The sequence below is a fragment of the Grus americana genome, chromosome 8 (genome assembly GCF_028858705.1).
Source record: "Grus americana isolate bGruAme1 chromosome 8, bGruAme1.mat, whole genome shotgun sequence".
NCBI lineage: Eukaryota > Metazoa > Chordata > Aves > Gruiformes > Gruidae > Grus > Grus americana.
This window is the reverse complement of record NC_072859.1, coordinates 36095458-36113535: the sequence shown is the minus strand read 5'-3', so window position 1 is coordinate 36113535 and position 18078 is coordinate 36095458. Positions and strand designations below refer to the sequence as shown.

Genomic DNA, 18078 nt, shown 5'->3' with positions numbered 1-18078 from the left:
GGCGGGGACCTGAGCACAGAGAAGCTGCACGAAAGGCAAGAAGGAAGCAAAGGGAGCTCAGTCCGACGAGATGAGGAAGGAGAATGGCTCTTGAGGAACACCGATGGTTTCTCATGGTAAGGAACTGCCTTCTCTACTTTAAGAAAAAGCTCCTTCTCTTTGTTTTGTTTATTACAGTTATCCTAGAAGAAATCTACCAGATTACAAGAATGAATCAGAAATTATGAAGTGATACTTTTACCCCAATTATTGCTACATTCTACTATTTGGGGATTCTAAAATATAAAACTGAATTTCCTGACAGAATAAATAATGCAAGTTGGTAGCGATCGCATTGACTCAGTAATGCAAAACAATCTCTAGGAGTTTGGAAGGCGTGACAAAAGAAGGAAATAGAAGTTGTTAAAACTAAAACCAGAAATGAGAAATTCCATGCTAAATCAGTTGGAAAAAATCTCAAGACAGTTAAGGCACTGTAAGTGATAGCAGCTTGCAATGGCATGCTGGTCTTTGAGATATATTAATGATCTCAGAATGAATTGGGAGCTTAAAGGAATCTGATGGATACCTCAGGAAATACGCTTGAAAGGCCTTATGGGATTTCTGGAAATACACGGAATTTACTTAGTCTTGCCCTGCAGTGTTTATGTTAAAACAAGTTATGAGATTAGCATCTGGAGAACAGACTGTACTCGTAACGTATTGGGTTTATAAACATGAATATGCAAAACATGAACAGTGGTGGTGCTACATACATGGGTAGTACATTTATATTATTTTCTTATGTATTGTGGCTGGGTTGAAGGAGAACTTTGGCTATTGTTAGATTGCAAATGTTGCTGTATTTCAGTATTCTGACCTTTTCAGGCGGATTCAGTGGTCACTGGTTTTCTTCAGTTGCCATGGCCTCAGAGCTGATCAACGAGTCAGATCAGATTAAATGAAATAGTTCAAGTTTATGACACCAGTTGCTGGTCTGCACAGAATACAGCCAAAATTTCTTCAGGTTATTTCACCAGGTACTTTCATTCTAGGCATTTAAGAGTTGTTCCTCCGCCGCTCTGTTTACAGCAGCTTTCAGAGCGTGCTACTTCGTGAGCGAAGGACTTCCCGCTTCCAGTCTCCTCTCTTTCCAATGCTGAAGATACTGACTTTAAAGAAAAGGATCTGAAACGGTGTCCCAGATTCTCTTCCTTTTGGAATAAACTGTCTAACTGATAGTGAACCTCCCACTGCCTTGTTATGGTGAGCGAATGCCTCTTCTTTTTCCCCTCTTTATTATAATCGTATCCGTTCAGTGCACACACATTGAGACTGAAACGTCAAGAGCTCACTATTGAAAAAACCACAAATCTGAGTCAGGCTGTTTCCCTCCACACTTTTCTTGCTGCGTGAGTAGGACGTGTGTACTGTAGGCGAGACTCACAGAGAATATGGTACATTTGTCCCGTTAAAATCTAGCAAAGAGGAGGAAACTGGGGAGAAATGCAGTCGGTGCCACTGGCAGAGCAGGCACAGGGGTCTGTGAAAGCTGCTGCCTTTGGCACTGCCGGCCACATCGAGCAAGGAAGAAGCCTCTCGGGCTCTTGTCGTGCTTTCACAGTCGTGAAGGAGTGACAGCACCGAGACTCAGCACCGAGGAGCGTCGGCTTGAGGATGCAGAACTTGTGCACAACGAGCACTCGACCGTCCTCTCCTGAGTCCGATACAGGTGTCGGTGGGGCATCGGATCGGGTGAGATTGGGAAGGAACCGACCCCGTCAACTTAATACGCTTTTCCGATGTGGCTATACAGCACCCCTTTTTAACCTTCCCATGTTCTGCTCTGTTGTTTTTAATTCATGGATAGCTATGTGCAGAGGCTGGAACCAGACATCGGATGGGATACGAGATCGAGAAGCAGCAACTGAAGAATTTTGATAACTTCTTGTTCTTTCTATAACATGCAGGATTCTTGCAGCATTTTTTTTTTTTTAATTTGTGTCTTATTTTTCCAGTACTGCTTTTCCAAGATCAAATTGTGATACCCTAGGCAAAATCTGGACTCAATGAAATTAATGGAAGTTTTGCCATAGACTTCAAGAGGATCAAGGTTTTACCTTGTACCTGTGTACTGTGGATATAAGTTAACAAGAGTAATGATGTAGTCCAAAGATGTATTAAAGGGCAGTGCTTTTGCAAGTTATGTACTGTTCCTTTTCTTTCTCTTATTCTGAGGATAAGAAATTAATTTCCAAATAATTTTAATGTTGTTCAGTATGTAAGAACCTCTGCATTAATATTCATTATATACATAAAATCTGAGCTCTTTGTTCTAACGTTCATAAGATTGTAGTTTATGGCCACAAGTGCATATGCACGTGCCTGCGCTGCAAGTGTCACAGCAACGGAACAGAAAGGCTGGCGTGTGGAATGCTTTGTGCCTTCTACATTGCTGAAACAGGATAAGGAGAGGGAACAAAAGAGCAAGCATAAGAATTCAGCAGTAGTACTGCTTGCATGCCGATATTAGTTACAAAGGAAAATATTTTAAACTGTGGCACATGCAGAATATACAGCACTGAACTGTAATCTTATAGTCTCGCTGGCGTCAGTGTGAGATCGCCTGTAAAACAAACGCGCGGATCCCTAACCTTCCTAGCATACCAAAAGCATGCTAACGGAGCTTGCATCTGTCCAGCCCATTACGTCCCTCACGCACACACTTTCTCTTACAGAAGATGTCCCACCAGGAAGCATATGAAGCTCGTGCAGCATAATGAAGCGTGTGCTAAAAAGATGCCATTTTCTGTGGTATTGTTTGTGAACCATTTGCAATTTCTCATCTGAATTATTTTAAATTACTTGCTGTATAATTTTGACTTAAAATTCCTCATCTGTATCCCCTTCGCTAGGAGTTCACTATGCACCGCAGTAATTTCGATTGGGGATACATACCACATGGCCGCGTGTCCTCTGACTGGGCGAGCGTCTCAATAGTAAGCTACCTCTCTATACTAATCTTAATTTTGTTTTCTGCTGCTGTTTTTCACCTCTAACTTATTAATGGAAACAGAATGCAAGTGAGATGACAAACCAAGCATACTTAAGAAGTGAAGAAAACTCTCCAACTGCGATTTTTCTGTTTCAGTTGCCCAAACGTGATACACAAACACACACGAGTATGTGTTAGGAAGCTAAACTCAAGATTCAAGGCATGACTGTTTATAAAATACAATGTTAAAGCGGATTTTTTAAAAAACATCTTTTCTTACCATCAGCTTTGCTTCCCTCTTCCATCAAGAGCTTTGTAATGTTGAGAAAGCCTTTGGCAGAGGCCAAATGGAGGGGCCGGTCTCCAACTTCACCGCTTGCATTCACATCGGCTCCGAACTTTAGTAAGAGGTGGGTTACCTAAATATGTCATCAAGGCTAATTAAAATATCACATGACAATAAATCTTTTGACAAAATCAGAGAGAATACTGCATTGGGAATAATATGTGGGGGCATCTCTTTAAAGTTAAAACAGGGAGAGGAGGTTCAATAGAGAACTCATTTTTAAGTTACATATCTATAAAAATATTAAAATTCTCAAAAGCAAGTGCTCATTCATTCTCTAAAGTGTTATGTATGGTAAGGGCTCGACACAAGACACATGTATTTGTCTACCTGACGAGTCAGCATGAGAAAGCGAATGCCCTCAAAGTCCACGAATGTCAGAGCCCCGGCTTCCCTTCTGAATGGCGTCTCTTACCACAAAGGCGCCACATGAGCTTTTAGCATAATTTCACAAGACTGTGACTGTTTGTTCAGAAGCGGCTTACGGCAAATAAGCAAACTAATCTGTCAGCCCAACGTGCAAGGAGTTTCGTAATGCTGCTGGATGACGAGGCGCATACACGTGAAAAGAAGGGTCTCGGGAGCGCAGCCATGGTTCGCACCCCTGCTGTCGCTCAGCCGCAGTGGAGCATTTTCAATCATCTGCGCATCTGGACTCTGTTCTTTCGAAAGCGTTTCCTACAACAGCTCCTCAATGCACTCCAAGTAGCATGTCACTGGAGTGGAAAATGCACTCTACCTAGAGGTCATCCTTTGAAACTTGAAAATATCCCAGAATACCTGCTTTTAGCCAAAGAAAGGCATAGGAAATGACTTGCATAAGCCAAAAGAGACCCATTATTATATTTCACACAAAAGTGCTCTTCAGGGCAAATGACTGGACTGCTAGATTGACCCTATGCCAATTAGACTTTAGGAAAAGAAAGAGAATTGGAAGGTTTAATGCCAGCTTTGCTCAGCACTTCAGGTTATGTTGCAATAAGTCTGTGACCTGTGTGAACGAAGCAAGCACAGCTGGACTTGTCATCGGGTGCACAGTATCTCACGGAAAATCCTGCTCTCTAAATGATACTTTTTTCCATTAACTTAGAAGTGGCCACTATTTAGTTTGTGAATTCCAAGGAAAACCAATAGAATTGACATTTAATTATTACTGGGAAGTGATCTTCACTTCCTCGGAGAGGTTAAAGAAAGTATGCTCAGATTCCTTAAGCAACGTGTGAAATGTGGGATGAATGAACGTGAAATGAAATATGCCTCTGGGTCCAGGTCTGTTTATAGGCTATCAAAGCTGGCGAGACAATCATTTGTTTCAAGAGGACTAGAGGGGAAGATACCAATTTTTGCTGGGGTCGAGCACAGAGGATTAAAGTGTAGAAATTTCCTGTTGATATTCAGACTCTTAGAGCAACCAGAGATTGACTTACAAGTGTAAATTGAGTCTGTGAGACCTTTTCATGGTAGGACCCTCTGGAAAGTAAAGCACAAATACCTAGCACTAAACCTAGTGTTGCCTTGGTGTGCCACATCTCAGCGTTCTGAAATTGCCCCGTTTGGTTACCTGTTCATGGCCGTAATACGCAGCAATATGCAATGGCGTGAAAAACACTGCATCCTGGACATTCACATAAGCTCCGTGCTGCAAAAGAATGTCGACAGCCTAGAAGGAAACAAACAGGAAATTCCAATTAGAAACATGATATATATATGTGTGATCAGCTAGTGAAGCAAGATTTTGAAACCTTACATCACCAGTTTAAAAAAAAGCAAAAAGCCCCAAACAAGCAAGCTATAAAGGTGGAGGACTGCATACACCATGTAAAAGCTTACAGTACTTTAACTGAACACTGAATGTCACTGATGCTTTATAAATAAGCCTGAAATCTGTTTGCCAGTAAAAAGACTGATTTATGAAACAAGAGGCACAGAAATGACTGTCTGGAGTTTCCCAGTGTAACCTTTAATTTTCTTTTAACCATTATGAACAAAGAGCAGCAAACATATCAGAGTTTTTAGAAGTTAAAAAAAAAAACCTTTTAAATGTAAATGTGTGAAGGTAAATCCTCAAGCATAATTCCCTCGGTGTGTAAAGATTTCTTTGTATTTTAGAAGATAATAGTCCTTTGGCTTCAATAAATAACCCTAAGTATTTTCTTTCAGATTTCCACTTTTTTGGTCTTTCAGGAGGCCAATGTTTTCCTGGACAGCCATGAATTATCAAACACTGGCTTTCTGAATAACTGTCAAAATAGCAGTCTGAATGAAACCCCTTTGGATTATACATTGAAGCTTAAGGGCTGCTAATTTTTCTGAAGCACAAGGGAGTCCTCAGGCACGCTAAGGGACTTGTACCATGGGTATTTGGGTAGCTCTACATATCGTTTTGATGAATGTTAATTTTTGAGTGTAATGATGATGAAAGATGCTGGACCGTGAATCACCCACAGGACAGTGAGCAACTGGGAAACACCTCCCTGGCAATGGGGAGAAATGACAAAGAAGGGGAGACGGCCAGCTCCTGTGCTGCGCTATTTATACCTGTGCCTCCCCACTGAGACTTCCATCGACGATGCCAATTAATGCTAGCTGCGATGATGCACATTTCTGTCAGCTGCGACCACCAAATCATTTCACACACGTGACAATGGGGCCAGTCATTTAAATCTGTGCCATTCTCAAGTACTCAGAGAACGAAAACCTGTTACCAAGCAACATTAGTGTACAGGGATTATTTCTTTACACAATTTAAATTGAAACACATTTTATCCATGGGACGGACTGAATAAATTTTCTGTGTAAGGTCCATTCCCTGACATATTCAAGTGTGCCTATTTCCCACTAGTTTTAACCATTTCACTATGGTATCAGCTGTAAGCATCCCCTGGAAGCGGCACGGCAGGGCCAGTGCTGTCTCTTCAGAACCCAAGGGCTTCAACAGGTCCAGCGTATCGCGGGAGGCACCCAAGTGTTGCGAGGACTAAGCCTTTCTATCGCAGACAGGCTGAAGGAGGTGGGGATTCCTGTGGAGTTATTCCTCAGCACCTCCCAGAGTACAAATGATGGGGAATGTTGGCCATCTGTGCCCAATATCACTTTCCAGAAGCTAGAATTATCCTGGGAACACACTAGGCAGGGACAGATGCAGTTCTGATGTGAACGGGATGAGCAGTGGGCATCAGCCTAGGCAGATCACAAAGCAGCCCCACAGAGGCTGATGCTTCTCTTTGGCTGCTGCGGTGGTGCAGACACGTGAGTTCTGAGCATGAGGCAAGGGAGAAGGTGGGAGCTGGCGGGAGTGAGAGGACTCCCGAATAAAGGCCATCCTAGGGATGAACGGCATCCCAAGCAGCCATCGCCAGACTCCGCAGGTAGTACAGAATCACGTAATCTTTGAGGTTGGAAGGGAGCTCTGGAGATTGTCCAGTCAATGCCTCTACATAAAGCAGCGTCTCCTAGAGCAGGTCTCGCAGGGCCATGTCCAGTCAGGTTTTGAATATTGTCCAGTCTCTAAGGACGAAGGCTCCACAGCCTCCCCAAAAACCTGTTCCGGTCTGGGTCCCTCTTCTTTACCACCCCCCCGCTCAGGTATTCGTACCCGTTGATGAGATCCCCCCAGAGCCTTCTCTGCTCCAGGCTGAAGAGTCCCAGCTCTGTCAGATTCTCCTCGTGTGTCAGATGCTCCAATCCATGAACCATCTTCCTAGTCCTTTGCTGGACTCGCTCCGGTATGTCCATGTGTCTCTGGGAGCCCAGCACCGGACACAGCGCTCCAGGTGCCACCTCACCAGAACTGCGCAGAGGGGAATAACCTCCTCCCTCAGCCTGCTGGCAGCACTCTTCCTAACGCAGCCAGGATGTCTGTTACTGCAGGGGCACGTTGGGGGCTCATATTCGACCTGTCGTCGACCAGGATTCCCAGGTCCATTCCGGCAAAGCTGCCTTCCAGCTGGTCAGCACCCAGGGGAAGTACACTTCACGTATGAAAGAAATGGAGACAATGAATCATAGAATGATTTAGGTTGGAAGGCTCCTCTGGAGGTGTCTAGTCCACTCTCGTGATCAAAGCAAGGACTAATTTCAAAGATCACGCTGCTCAGGGCCTTGTCCAGTTGAATTTTGATTATTTCCAAGGATGGGTTCTGCATCCTCTCTGGAAAGCTTTCAGTGCTGCACCACTCTCATTGTGATCCTCTCACCCCCTCTATATATAGTCAGGATTTCCCTTGCTAAATCTCCTGTGTGTTGACATCCTTCCATCCCTCCATCGTGCATCCTGTGCCCAGACAATTTGCAGTATACCGGTAGCTTGGTGGACCGGAGGTGGGGAACACAGAGCCAGTTAGTCTGTGATTTAATGGCTTGGTGGCTTTCGAGTGAATCAGCTTAGACATTTTTCAGCAAACTACTACCATAACACTGAAGTTGTAGCTGTTGGCTCTGAAGAGAGATGTTTGGACCTGTAGGTGTTACAAGAATATGGCTGGGACTTCTTTGGATCAGTTTGGTTTTAATTTAGGCATGCAACTGTGAGGCTATAACGCACTCAGGGATGGGACCACCACTCCCATTCTCCTTCCTTTCTTTGCAAGATGGAATTCAAAATTTAGCTTCATCTACCAGCGTCAAGGTGGATCTTCAAGATGAAAAAACTGTGCTGAGCAATGTGGATCCACCTCTGATGATAAACATGAAACTAGATGAATTTTGACACATTTTTCCAGGCTGTTGAAATGGCAATCATGCTAGCTTTGTGATCTCCTGATAAAAAGAATTTTGTGAGTCAAATTAAGCAAACTCTACTCGACTGTAAATGATGAGAGGGGTACAGAGACAATCTTGATAGTTTCACAGACAAGCTATCTTTCCAAGAAGGAAGAAAGGAATCTTAGGAAACGGTGAAAGTTGTCATAGGCATTACAAGTAGGTGGGTGTGCTGGGTTGATGTGCAAGGATAAAATTACTTCAGAAAGGGGAAAATTTCTGGGGCAAAAAGAGCCTTAAATTCTTATAGAATGACCGAAAAAAGATTTTTATCCTCAGGAGACAGACTATGACTAAAGGTGCAGCTTGTAATGTCGGGGAAATGTCCCAGCTGCAGAGAAAGCAGTTCTCAGTGCCTCAGTGACCGGGTCCAGCCAGCACCGAGGTACCAAGCGTAAGTCCTGCCTGGCCGACTGATTGTCCTCCGTGAGAGAATGACTGGATCTCTGGGTGAGGGGAGAGCAGCGGGTGCCATTTACTTCGACAGTATTCTCGTAGCAAAGCTGAGATCTTATGGTCTGGATGGGTGCAAAGCTAGGCGAGGGAAAAGGTGGTTAGATGGTGGAGCTTGGAGGGCAGCAGTTAAAAAGCTGTTCTCTGCCTCAAGGCTCGTACCACGTTGAGCACTAGAGGGGTCTGTGCCGGGACCTGCCCTCTGACATCTTTTGCAGTTGTCCCGGAGGCAGCGACGGATGGCACTCCCGTTGTGTTGTTCGATGTCCTCGGTACGCTGGAGGGTGGGACTGGCACCCAGAGGGACCCAGGCAGGAATGGACCGACACGACCCATACGAAGTTCAGCAGCGACAAACACGAAATCCTCTACTGCAGCAGCACGGGCGGTGGGCAGCTGGCTGGGGAGCAGCTCTGCTGGAAAGGACCTCGGGACCTGGCTCGACGGGGGGCTGAGCTCGAGCCCGCTGGACCGCCTGGGAACAAAGGTGGCCAGCAGCTTCCCGGGCTGGGCTCACAGTGGCGCAGGCGGGAGAACGAGGGAAACAACTGCTGCCCTTTTCCTCACATAACCCATTTTTAACTCAAAACGACACTTTGAACACTTTGAACAATACTCTTACTTTGTAATTGTTCTTAAAATTCTTTTATGAAAGGTTTACTCAGAACCTTTTTGAACATTCAAGTCAATTACGTTCACTTCAAAGCCAATTAATTAAGCTACTCTGAAGGTTAGAAGGAGTCAACAAAATAAAACATTAGACAGACTGCGTAAGGACTTTGTCTTTTGGACAAGGGCAAGGGATAAGAAATCCTCTAAGAAAATAAGATCAATGTTTATTGACTTTTTAGCAGGTAAAATTTAAATGAGAAGACAACTTCAACAGTGAAGGCCTTCGCGCCAGTGCTGGCCTCTGTACAGCCTTACACTAAGATACGTAAAGAATCTCATGATTTTCAGAGTTCCTTTATTAATTAAAGTATTAAAACAAAAATATGATTAGTGGCAGGCATTTGCCTAATTCCTTCCAATTTAGCAAATGTAGATATGATCAGTCATGTCCTGCAAAGTGTCTTTGCATCAAATTATTACAACTCCTAACTCCCCGCGTATCTGTAAGAATTTTAGAACCAACTGTATCAGACTGAATTAAGAAACTGCTAAGGGGCTTCTGAATGTTTTAAATGCAGCTTGCTGATGAATATACAATTAATTGTCTGTCTTAGGAAAAAGTCTACTGAAATATTTAATGTATGCTCCTCTGTAAGACACGAGGACAGACGTCTGACCAGCAATAAGCTTTTGCACGGTCTTTTATCTTAGCTGTTCCAACGAGCAGAAACACAGGTCAGAGAGAAATCAGTCATGAAGGATGCAGGTGCTGGTGTCTTGAAAGGTAATGCTCTCCCCAGGACTGCTTTTTCTACAGAGGGCCAAAGAATGGGATTTTTTCAATACTTCGCCAATATTGATTAGATGTTCGACACAGAATATTTTAAAGGTTTTGGTGCAATATTGCTAAGAGATAACTGTTCTGGGCAAAGCGATGGCTGTAAATGTAACAATACTATAGTTCTAAAATGTTGCAGGTACTTTGACTTCTTCTAGCTTAAAAATGGGTCAGACATAACTTTGCGGCACAGGACACTCTTGGGGAGAAAGCACAGCTGGAGAAAAGCATTGTCAAAGTTTGTCAGAGTTTTCAGACAAGTTAGCACCATCAGGTTAATGTAAGCTCCGTTACTGAGCCACAACTCGGTGCTTTTCCACTCGTGTGTGCAAACGCCGCCTGCTCCCATTCGTGGGCTGTAAAAGCCTTCCTTCACCTCATTCAATCCGGGCGGTTTGTTGGTAGCTATTAAAAATAGCTATCGAATTCAAAATTCGTGAGTTCCAGTACCCGTCGTCACTGGCCGGATCCTCGGACAGAGGCAAGTTGTGAGGATCTTTGATTCCCCGTTATCGTGCAGCTGGTGTAGTCACGCGTATTGATGCCGTGTAGATACCACTGCTGCACTCCTGGTTCTAGAACGATTCTGAAAAGGGCTGAAGAATTGGTGTCAGATAAAACAAAGGGCTGGGAAGATGCAGCACTGGCATAAAATGCAGGGGATGAAAGAAGAAAATGGGGACTTTGTGAACCATTTAGGTAGGCTCACATAAATTTAATCTCTCAAGGCTGCTTAGATCATTTGAACGGGCTCCTATTACTAGTAAAATTCCAGTGAAGACAGTAGGTGACAAACATGCTGGTCTAACATAGGAATTGTTACTGAAAAGGGATCTATTAATGCAGAAAATCTGTAAGGTGGGACTAACACCCTTTTCCCCAACAGATCCTTCCTACAAACTCATTCACACTTCGGATTCTCAGGTGTGCAGATTGCCAAAATTAAGCAGCGCTGGTTCATCCTGCCTGCCGCCCTCAGTCCAGTTCACACATCCATAGCTGTTGGAATCTCAGAATGACAACTTTAAATTACAAAACGAAATAGGCAATGATACTGGTGTTCCAACGTGATAATACTGGACAACACATAAATGTGTACGAAGCACATGAATTACTTATTTAGCAATGACCTCCCTGGGCTGGAAACATTTACTGTTTTCAAGATAGCAGACTTAATGAGAGATTTATTAAACTTATTTGGTGATGTTTCTAATATGGCCATCGGCTTATTTTATAATTTTTCATTAATTTTTCATTCTTCCCATCGAGAGCGGCAATTTCCATTAATAGATAAAATAAGCCAACAGCATAGTTTTGGTCAAGTAAAATACGACACTAAGTCGTAGAGCACATGAAATATTTATACACCACGCTGGCTGAAATGAGTCGAAACATCCCGCTGATGCTGATGCCCTTCAGTATCCTCATTTCAGAGCACTCTAGTGGTTTGAGGTGTGCTGATGGAGCGAAAGCCATAGCCTGACTCTTCAGGGAAATGGGAAACAAAGCAATTTTTTCCCCAGTTCTCTCTGTCTTTCTCTTAAATATAGTCAGTCCTCTTCTGTAGTAACAGACCATGTTGCATAGATTGGTGTGTATACCTCTGCTGTTTATTTATTTAATGGTATAAATAATTATTTATCTTATTGGAATTAGGAAGATGACCAAAAATCTATTTTGTCTTTCTATTTTGTTTGTGAGGTTGAAAAAATTATTCCATATTTCCACAAATATTAATGAAATTTTGGACAAAATAATCTATTTAACCTAGCAGAAGAGCTTCTAAGCTGACTGAAAATTTCAAAGCTATACAAAGAAGGAAAGAAAAAGCCTGCACTCGGGCTATAAATCTTCAATCCCCAGACCAGCAGATGAACCAAATGAGCTGTATAGAGTCCTACTCTACTTATGGAGAACAGTTCTGATAAAGATCTGATCATCTCCAAGGAAGAAATAAGGGGCTTTTCAAAACCACTCGCAATAAGTTATTTCTTATCAAGTTAATGGTCTTATTCTTGTCAGATTCTGAGCACCCTTATTCTTCACTAACCTCAGCAGGAGCTAAAGACAAATAGCAGGGTTGCCTTTGACATTTGCAGGACAAGGCCCAGACCTTTCAAAAATTACTCGAAACATTAAATACATACTCCATAAAAATGAAAAAGATCATTAAAGAGTTCAGACTCTGGTTAATATCTCCATTATAATTCTTGCGCAGAACAATTAGATATGGTGGTCCCTCACCTGTTTTTTAGCGATAGGACACGCGAGGATGGATGCCCACTAAGCTAAAACACAGAGCTGTACGTGTACTCGAAGGGACCGACACGACGCCCTGCGAGCTCAGGGCTGCGAAGCGGCAATGTGGACGCCCCATCCCCGCTCCCTCTCGGCCTCGCTCGTGCCGGCACACCGAGGAGCCACGTTCGTCCGCCTGAGGAGCAGACCTTCAACATGGAAGGGGTTCGCTTGCCCTGCTAGCGTGCTCCCTCGCTGCCCTAAACAGACCTGCAGATTGATTTGTCCCCTGATCGCTGCTGGAGCTGCGGACTCAGACACTGAGGGTCAGCAGCTTTTTAACTGAGTGCCTTGGTGTGACCACCTGTAAACTGGTTTAACCTTGCAGCTTAACCTGCTCCACGCACGCAGGCTCTCTAGGTAACGCAAGGTTGTCGCCAACTGTGTCTGTATGCATCCTGCCTTTAACAAGAAGCACAAACATACCTGTTGGATTCAAATCATTTTGGAACCATTCTGGAGGCTGCGATGTAAAGCTAAATTCACCAGCATCCTCGGTTGTCCCTGCTGGCCCACGAGCTGGGGAAAGGTCCCATCAGACAAAGTATACATACGCACACATATATACATATACACAGGCATGTACTGACGTGGTTCAGCCCCAGCCCTCAGCACCAGGCGGCCCCTCACTCACCCCCCCACCCCCCTCGGTGGGATGGGGAGCAGAACGGGAAAACAAAGGCAAAGCCCATGGGTCGGGGTAAGGACACGTCACTGGGACGTGGGTCGGGGTAAGGACATGTCACTGGGATGTGGGTCGGGGTAAGGACATGTCACTGGGATGTGGGTTGGGGTAAGGACACGTCACTGGGACGTGGGTCGGGGTAAGGACAGGTCACTGGGATGGCAAGGGAGAGGAGCCACAATGGGTGACGGCACCAGAGAGCACTTTACCGATCCCAGGACCGACCGGAGCTCAGCCCGTCCCAGACCACGCCGAGCCGCCCCTCCCCACGCAGCCCCTGTATGGGGAATGTGACGGCACATGGCATGGAATAGCCCCCGGCCAGCCTGGCTCACCTGTCCTGGCTCCGGGGAACATTAACTCTGTCCTCGCCAGGACCAGGACATATACAGACAGGCTACATCGATAGCCCTGAAGAGGGTGAAACAGCGTACCGTATACGTCCATGAGAGAGGGGGGAGCTTTAATTGACACGACGCCTCCCCCCATGGGACTTACCACGCACTCCCTACACTAACCAGCGCTGAACCCGTTCCTCTGGTAAATCTCTGCCTCCTTCACTCTCACAGTCAGGAAGCCTTTTGCAGCCAAGCTATAGTAAATTTACTAAGTAAATTGCAAGTGCACGTAAATTTACTAAGGGTACACAGTTCTTGCACTTGCTGTTCAGAGCTGTAGTTGCAAAGCGTGGCTTCTTTCTCCCAGTGACTACTTTACCGTTGGTATCGTCGTTTGCATCACTGCCCATAGGCTCCAAAGAACTTTGAGCCCCGCAGTGATTGCTGTGATGTGAGATACTGTCTCTATCTACGTATACCTGCGGTTAATGCACAGGGTGAAATACTCAACGGCATTAAGTGCAAAAACTTGCAAAGGGTGCCTGGTGCAGTTTCCAAAAGCTTCCTGACTGCAGAGTCCAGTAGGGATCTGTTGGCATCTTTGAAAGGCCAAATAACATAGAAAATCCAGCATATTGTTACTGGCCCAGAGATCTGATAATTTCTTCAGACTAAACAGAAACAATAGGTTAAAAAGAAATCTAAACTGCATAAATGAAGAAGTATCACTTTTCCTCAGCTGCACTTGAGTGGCTAGCCCCATAGGTTCTCAGAGCAGGTATTGAAATGTTAGCACAGTTCTTGAGATAGTACAGAAAATTTCTAAAGCGTCATCAGTTCCGCAACAAAACTGCCTGGTTGGGGGGGGGGGGGGGAAGTCTTCCCTCTCTTTCAATATATAATGATGTAACTATTTCTATTTGTGTATTTGTAGTAAATACTTTGTGTGTGTGTGTAAGTTGGTTGACTGAAAATGTAGCAAAGAGATGGCTTTCAATCTATAACTATGTAACTATTGCTGTGTGTAACTATTGCTATGTGTAACTATTGCTATGTGTAACTATTGCTGTATGTAACTATTGCTGTATGTAACTATTGCTATGTGTAACTATTGCTGTATGTAACTATTGCTGTGTGTAACTATTGCTATGTGTAACTATTGCTGTGTGTAACTATTGCTATGTGTAACTATTGCTGTATGTAACTATTGCTATGTGTAACTATTGCTATGTGTAACTATTGCTGTATGTAACTATTGCTCTGTGTAACTATTGCTATGTGTAACTATTGCTCTGTGTAACTATTGCTGTATGTAACTATTGCTCTGTGTAACTATTGCTCTGTGTAACTATTGCTGTATGTAACTATTGCTCTGTGTAACTATTGCTCTGTGTAACTATTGCTCTGTGTAACTATTGCTATATGTAACTATTGCTATGTGTAACTATTGCTATATGTAACTATTGCTCTGTGTAACTATTGCTCTGTGTAACTATTGCTGTATGTAACTATTGCTATATGTAACTATTGTTATGTGTAACTATTGCTCTGTGTAACTATTGCTCTGTGTAACTATTGCTCTGTGTAACTATTACTATGTGTAACTATTGCTATGTGTAACTACTGCTATGTGTAACTACTGCTATATGTAGCAGAGATGACTTTCCATATAGAGCTAGGTAACTCTTGCTACATGTGTATTTGTGGCGAATGGGGTGCGTGTGCGAGGCGGGTGCCGCAGAGATGGCTTTACTCACACCCGTAGGCTCAGTGACTGCTCCGACCTGGCCGTTCGTAAGGCACGGGCTCTGTCTTGCCATGTGCGTACATCGAGGTTCTTGTTTCTGGTGCAAACCGCACACACGCTTTGTTCCAGTCATCCAGCCACACTCTTACACCTGAAGTAAGCCTAAGATGCACAACTAAATTCACAGCGTAACGGCAAGTATTAATATCACCTCTATTTCCTTTGTATTTGTTATTTTTTCTTGCATTTCTTGCTGATTATCTCTCTATAAAGAATTCTGGTTTCTGTCTCCATAAATTAGTCCAGCACTCTGTACAAGTTAAAACTTTTACTGACGCAGAGGACAAAATCTTTGCTTGCTTAATGGGCCCAAAGGAGATGAAAAGCAAAGTACCTGAATTCATGAGTACATTTACAGTCGTAAACCCTTCATTACCAAGGGGATTTTGCACACCCAGTACTTTAAGAGATTAAAAAAATAAATAAATTACACTGAATGAGCTGTTGCCAGGGTGACAGAAATGAGATGATGTGTGAAATGACTGAGCTGAGGTGGTAAATGAGAAGAAAACAGACTCATGACTGACAGCGCGGCTAGAAAGGGAAGGGCTGGATTACGGGCACCTAGGGAATCCCACCCCCTCCTCCTTCCTCTGCTCCCCATAGCGATACATCCCCAACCCGCAGGACACTCATCGATATGGATGTTTGAGATTCACACTACCCTCACCCTGACAACAGTTCTCCCTGCACTAATAAATATAAAATATTTATTAGTATAAAATATAATATATATATATTTTATAGTATAAAATAGCTCTAAACTGAGAATCTCCGTCCCTTCCTGAAGTGAGAATCACAGAGCTGTGAAGCAGAGCCCATAACACCTAGAAGAGGGAATAAAACTCTTGTTGTGCTTCCTTCACACTCAGAAGGACAGTATTTGGAAGCCTCACTCCATATCCAGCTTCAGAAATCCTAACGTGTGCGAGTGAGCGTGTTTTGTCACGTATCTCCTGGTTAACACTTCTGATATTCGGAAAACAGTGCCATTTATCGCCAAGACTTTAAAGGTAAGAGATGTGCAAACCGATGTTTGTCCTTTGTGCATGTTTGCTCAGTGTAAAAATATATGCACAGATGGGGTTTTCCGAAAATGTACCAACAATTGTTTTGAATGGCATCCATCTAAAATAAAATGACCTGTCAATATTAGTACTCACTTCTACCATTTCCTGCGCAGAAAAGGAGGAACGTACCTTATGATGACCGGCGATTGTGGCAATGTGAAGGGCTGTCAAAGCTCCGTACCCGACTTGCTGAATGTCAGCTCCACCATGCAGCAGTGCCGTTAACAGCTCTGCGCTGTCCTGAAAGGCACGCATTTAAAACATGTTATTTCTGGGACACAGCTCTAACAATTCCAGGGAGGGAGCCAAAGAGAACTGGGTATACCAGCCCCCCCCCGCTGTTGCACTGCTGCGTTTCAAGCCAAGGGACTGGCCCAGACCCCCGGAGCACAAGAGTGCAAGGAAGGGAGTGGAGGGAAGACTTGTCCTGGGCACCCAAAGTCTCTCTTCTGCTGTACTAGAGCCTGTATCTTTAAAAGCAGTCTCTATTCTGATTTTATCACGTCTTTAAAGATCTCTCGGTCTCCAAGGCATTATGAAGTGCTCACACAAACTGTTTTAAATGCCAGAACATTACAGTACCTAACACAGAAGAAGGGCACCTGAGGAGTCCCCAGGATACATATATATCATGTACGCCAAATTCTGATCTGTGAGCTTATTTTCCATGTCGTGTCACTTCTTTCCTGTCATGCACACAATTTTTGCTGTGACTTCTTCCAGGTATAACAACAGCAATGGGCACTATGAAATGGTAGTAATAAAAATAAACTTGAGAAACACAGTAAGAGTCATAATGCCCAGGCAATATGACTATTAATAAATTCTCCTTTACAAATAGAGAAATTAAACACAATTTATCTGGGCGCAGTGGCAGAATTCGCAGGAGAAACCAGGCCCTCTGTCTCACTGTCACCCGTTCTAACTGCACCAGCCAGAGCTATCGCAGTCTTCACTTCTTGGGGATCTGCCTTCCATCCATCACCATCACCATCACCCAGAGCTGAGCCTTCTCCAATTTGTTTTCAGCGCTCCCTGAGCAGAAATGCACACAACACAAGGGCAAAAGAGATGCCAAATCTCCAAACTTCCTCATTGTTCTCTACCTCTTCGAAGCAGACACTAAAGGAAGGGTAAGAATGAATCAATGGCAGAGAAGCAGCAGTTAAAATATGCCTGTGAAAGCATAACATGTGTTCACACTGAAATAGTTTTCCTGTTTCCAGGAAATATTAGGATTTTTTCTTTGATAATGATGGACAGTAAAAGTTTATATCACTTTTCCTATCAAATAGTTTTAGACCTTGAAGCCTGGTACTTGGTTGCATAATGGACTGGGTATTACGCAGCCTGGGAAGACAGGCTGAGTTTGAATTATCTTGAAATGTTCTGTTCTAATTAGTGAGTCAGGCCAGTTTTCTTAGTTCTGTTTTACTGTTATGAAATGTCACAAATATTCAGGGTATAGATAAGAAGTCAAGGAGTTTCACAAGAAGTTGCCCTGTCTCAATATATATTGCTTTATTGTTTTTGTGGCATCTCTAGGCTCCTTTATATTTTACTTAGAAAAGAACTATAATACAACGAAAACTGTAATTGGGTAACTCATGGCAAATCTTAAAGTCTTAAAATGCCACTTACAGAAGAAATGTTATATTGCATTTTATTTTACATCCCAAAACTCACCCTAGTTTGCTTAGCTTTGTGCACCCTGAAAAAGATATTGGATGTCGTATCCCATGACTGGAGTGATTAAATAAGTTGCTGGTATAGTTTTGTGCCTAAGTGGATGTGAGACATTTATCAACTTTACAGTGCGGAGAAAACAGACAAACCAAGATTTGATAGCAAAATGAAAACTATTCCCAAGTAATGAAAACATCTTAGAAATCTGTT

The 18078-nt window shown here is 43.5% G+C and overlaps 1 protein-coding gene across 4 annotated transcripts in view; it reads right to left on the bottom strand.

Moving 5' to 3' along the window:
• Positions 1–18078, bottom strand: part of TNNI3K (TNNI3 interacting kinase) — a 99385-nt gene that overhangs the window by 69640 nt on the left and 11667 nt on the right. For all 4 annotated transcript variants that reach the window (XM_054834518.1, XM_054834519.1, XM_054834517.1 and 1 more), the window contains exons 5-7: positions 16312–16422; positions 4882–4980; positions 3255–3393 (exon numbers count right to left, since the gene is read on the bottom strand). In XM_054834518.1, the coding sequence (XP_054690493.1) occupies positions 3255–3393; positions 4882–4980; positions 16312–16422 (349 nt within the window). The remainder of the gene's footprint in view (positions 1–3254; positions 3394–4881; positions 4981–16311; positions 16423–18078) is intronic.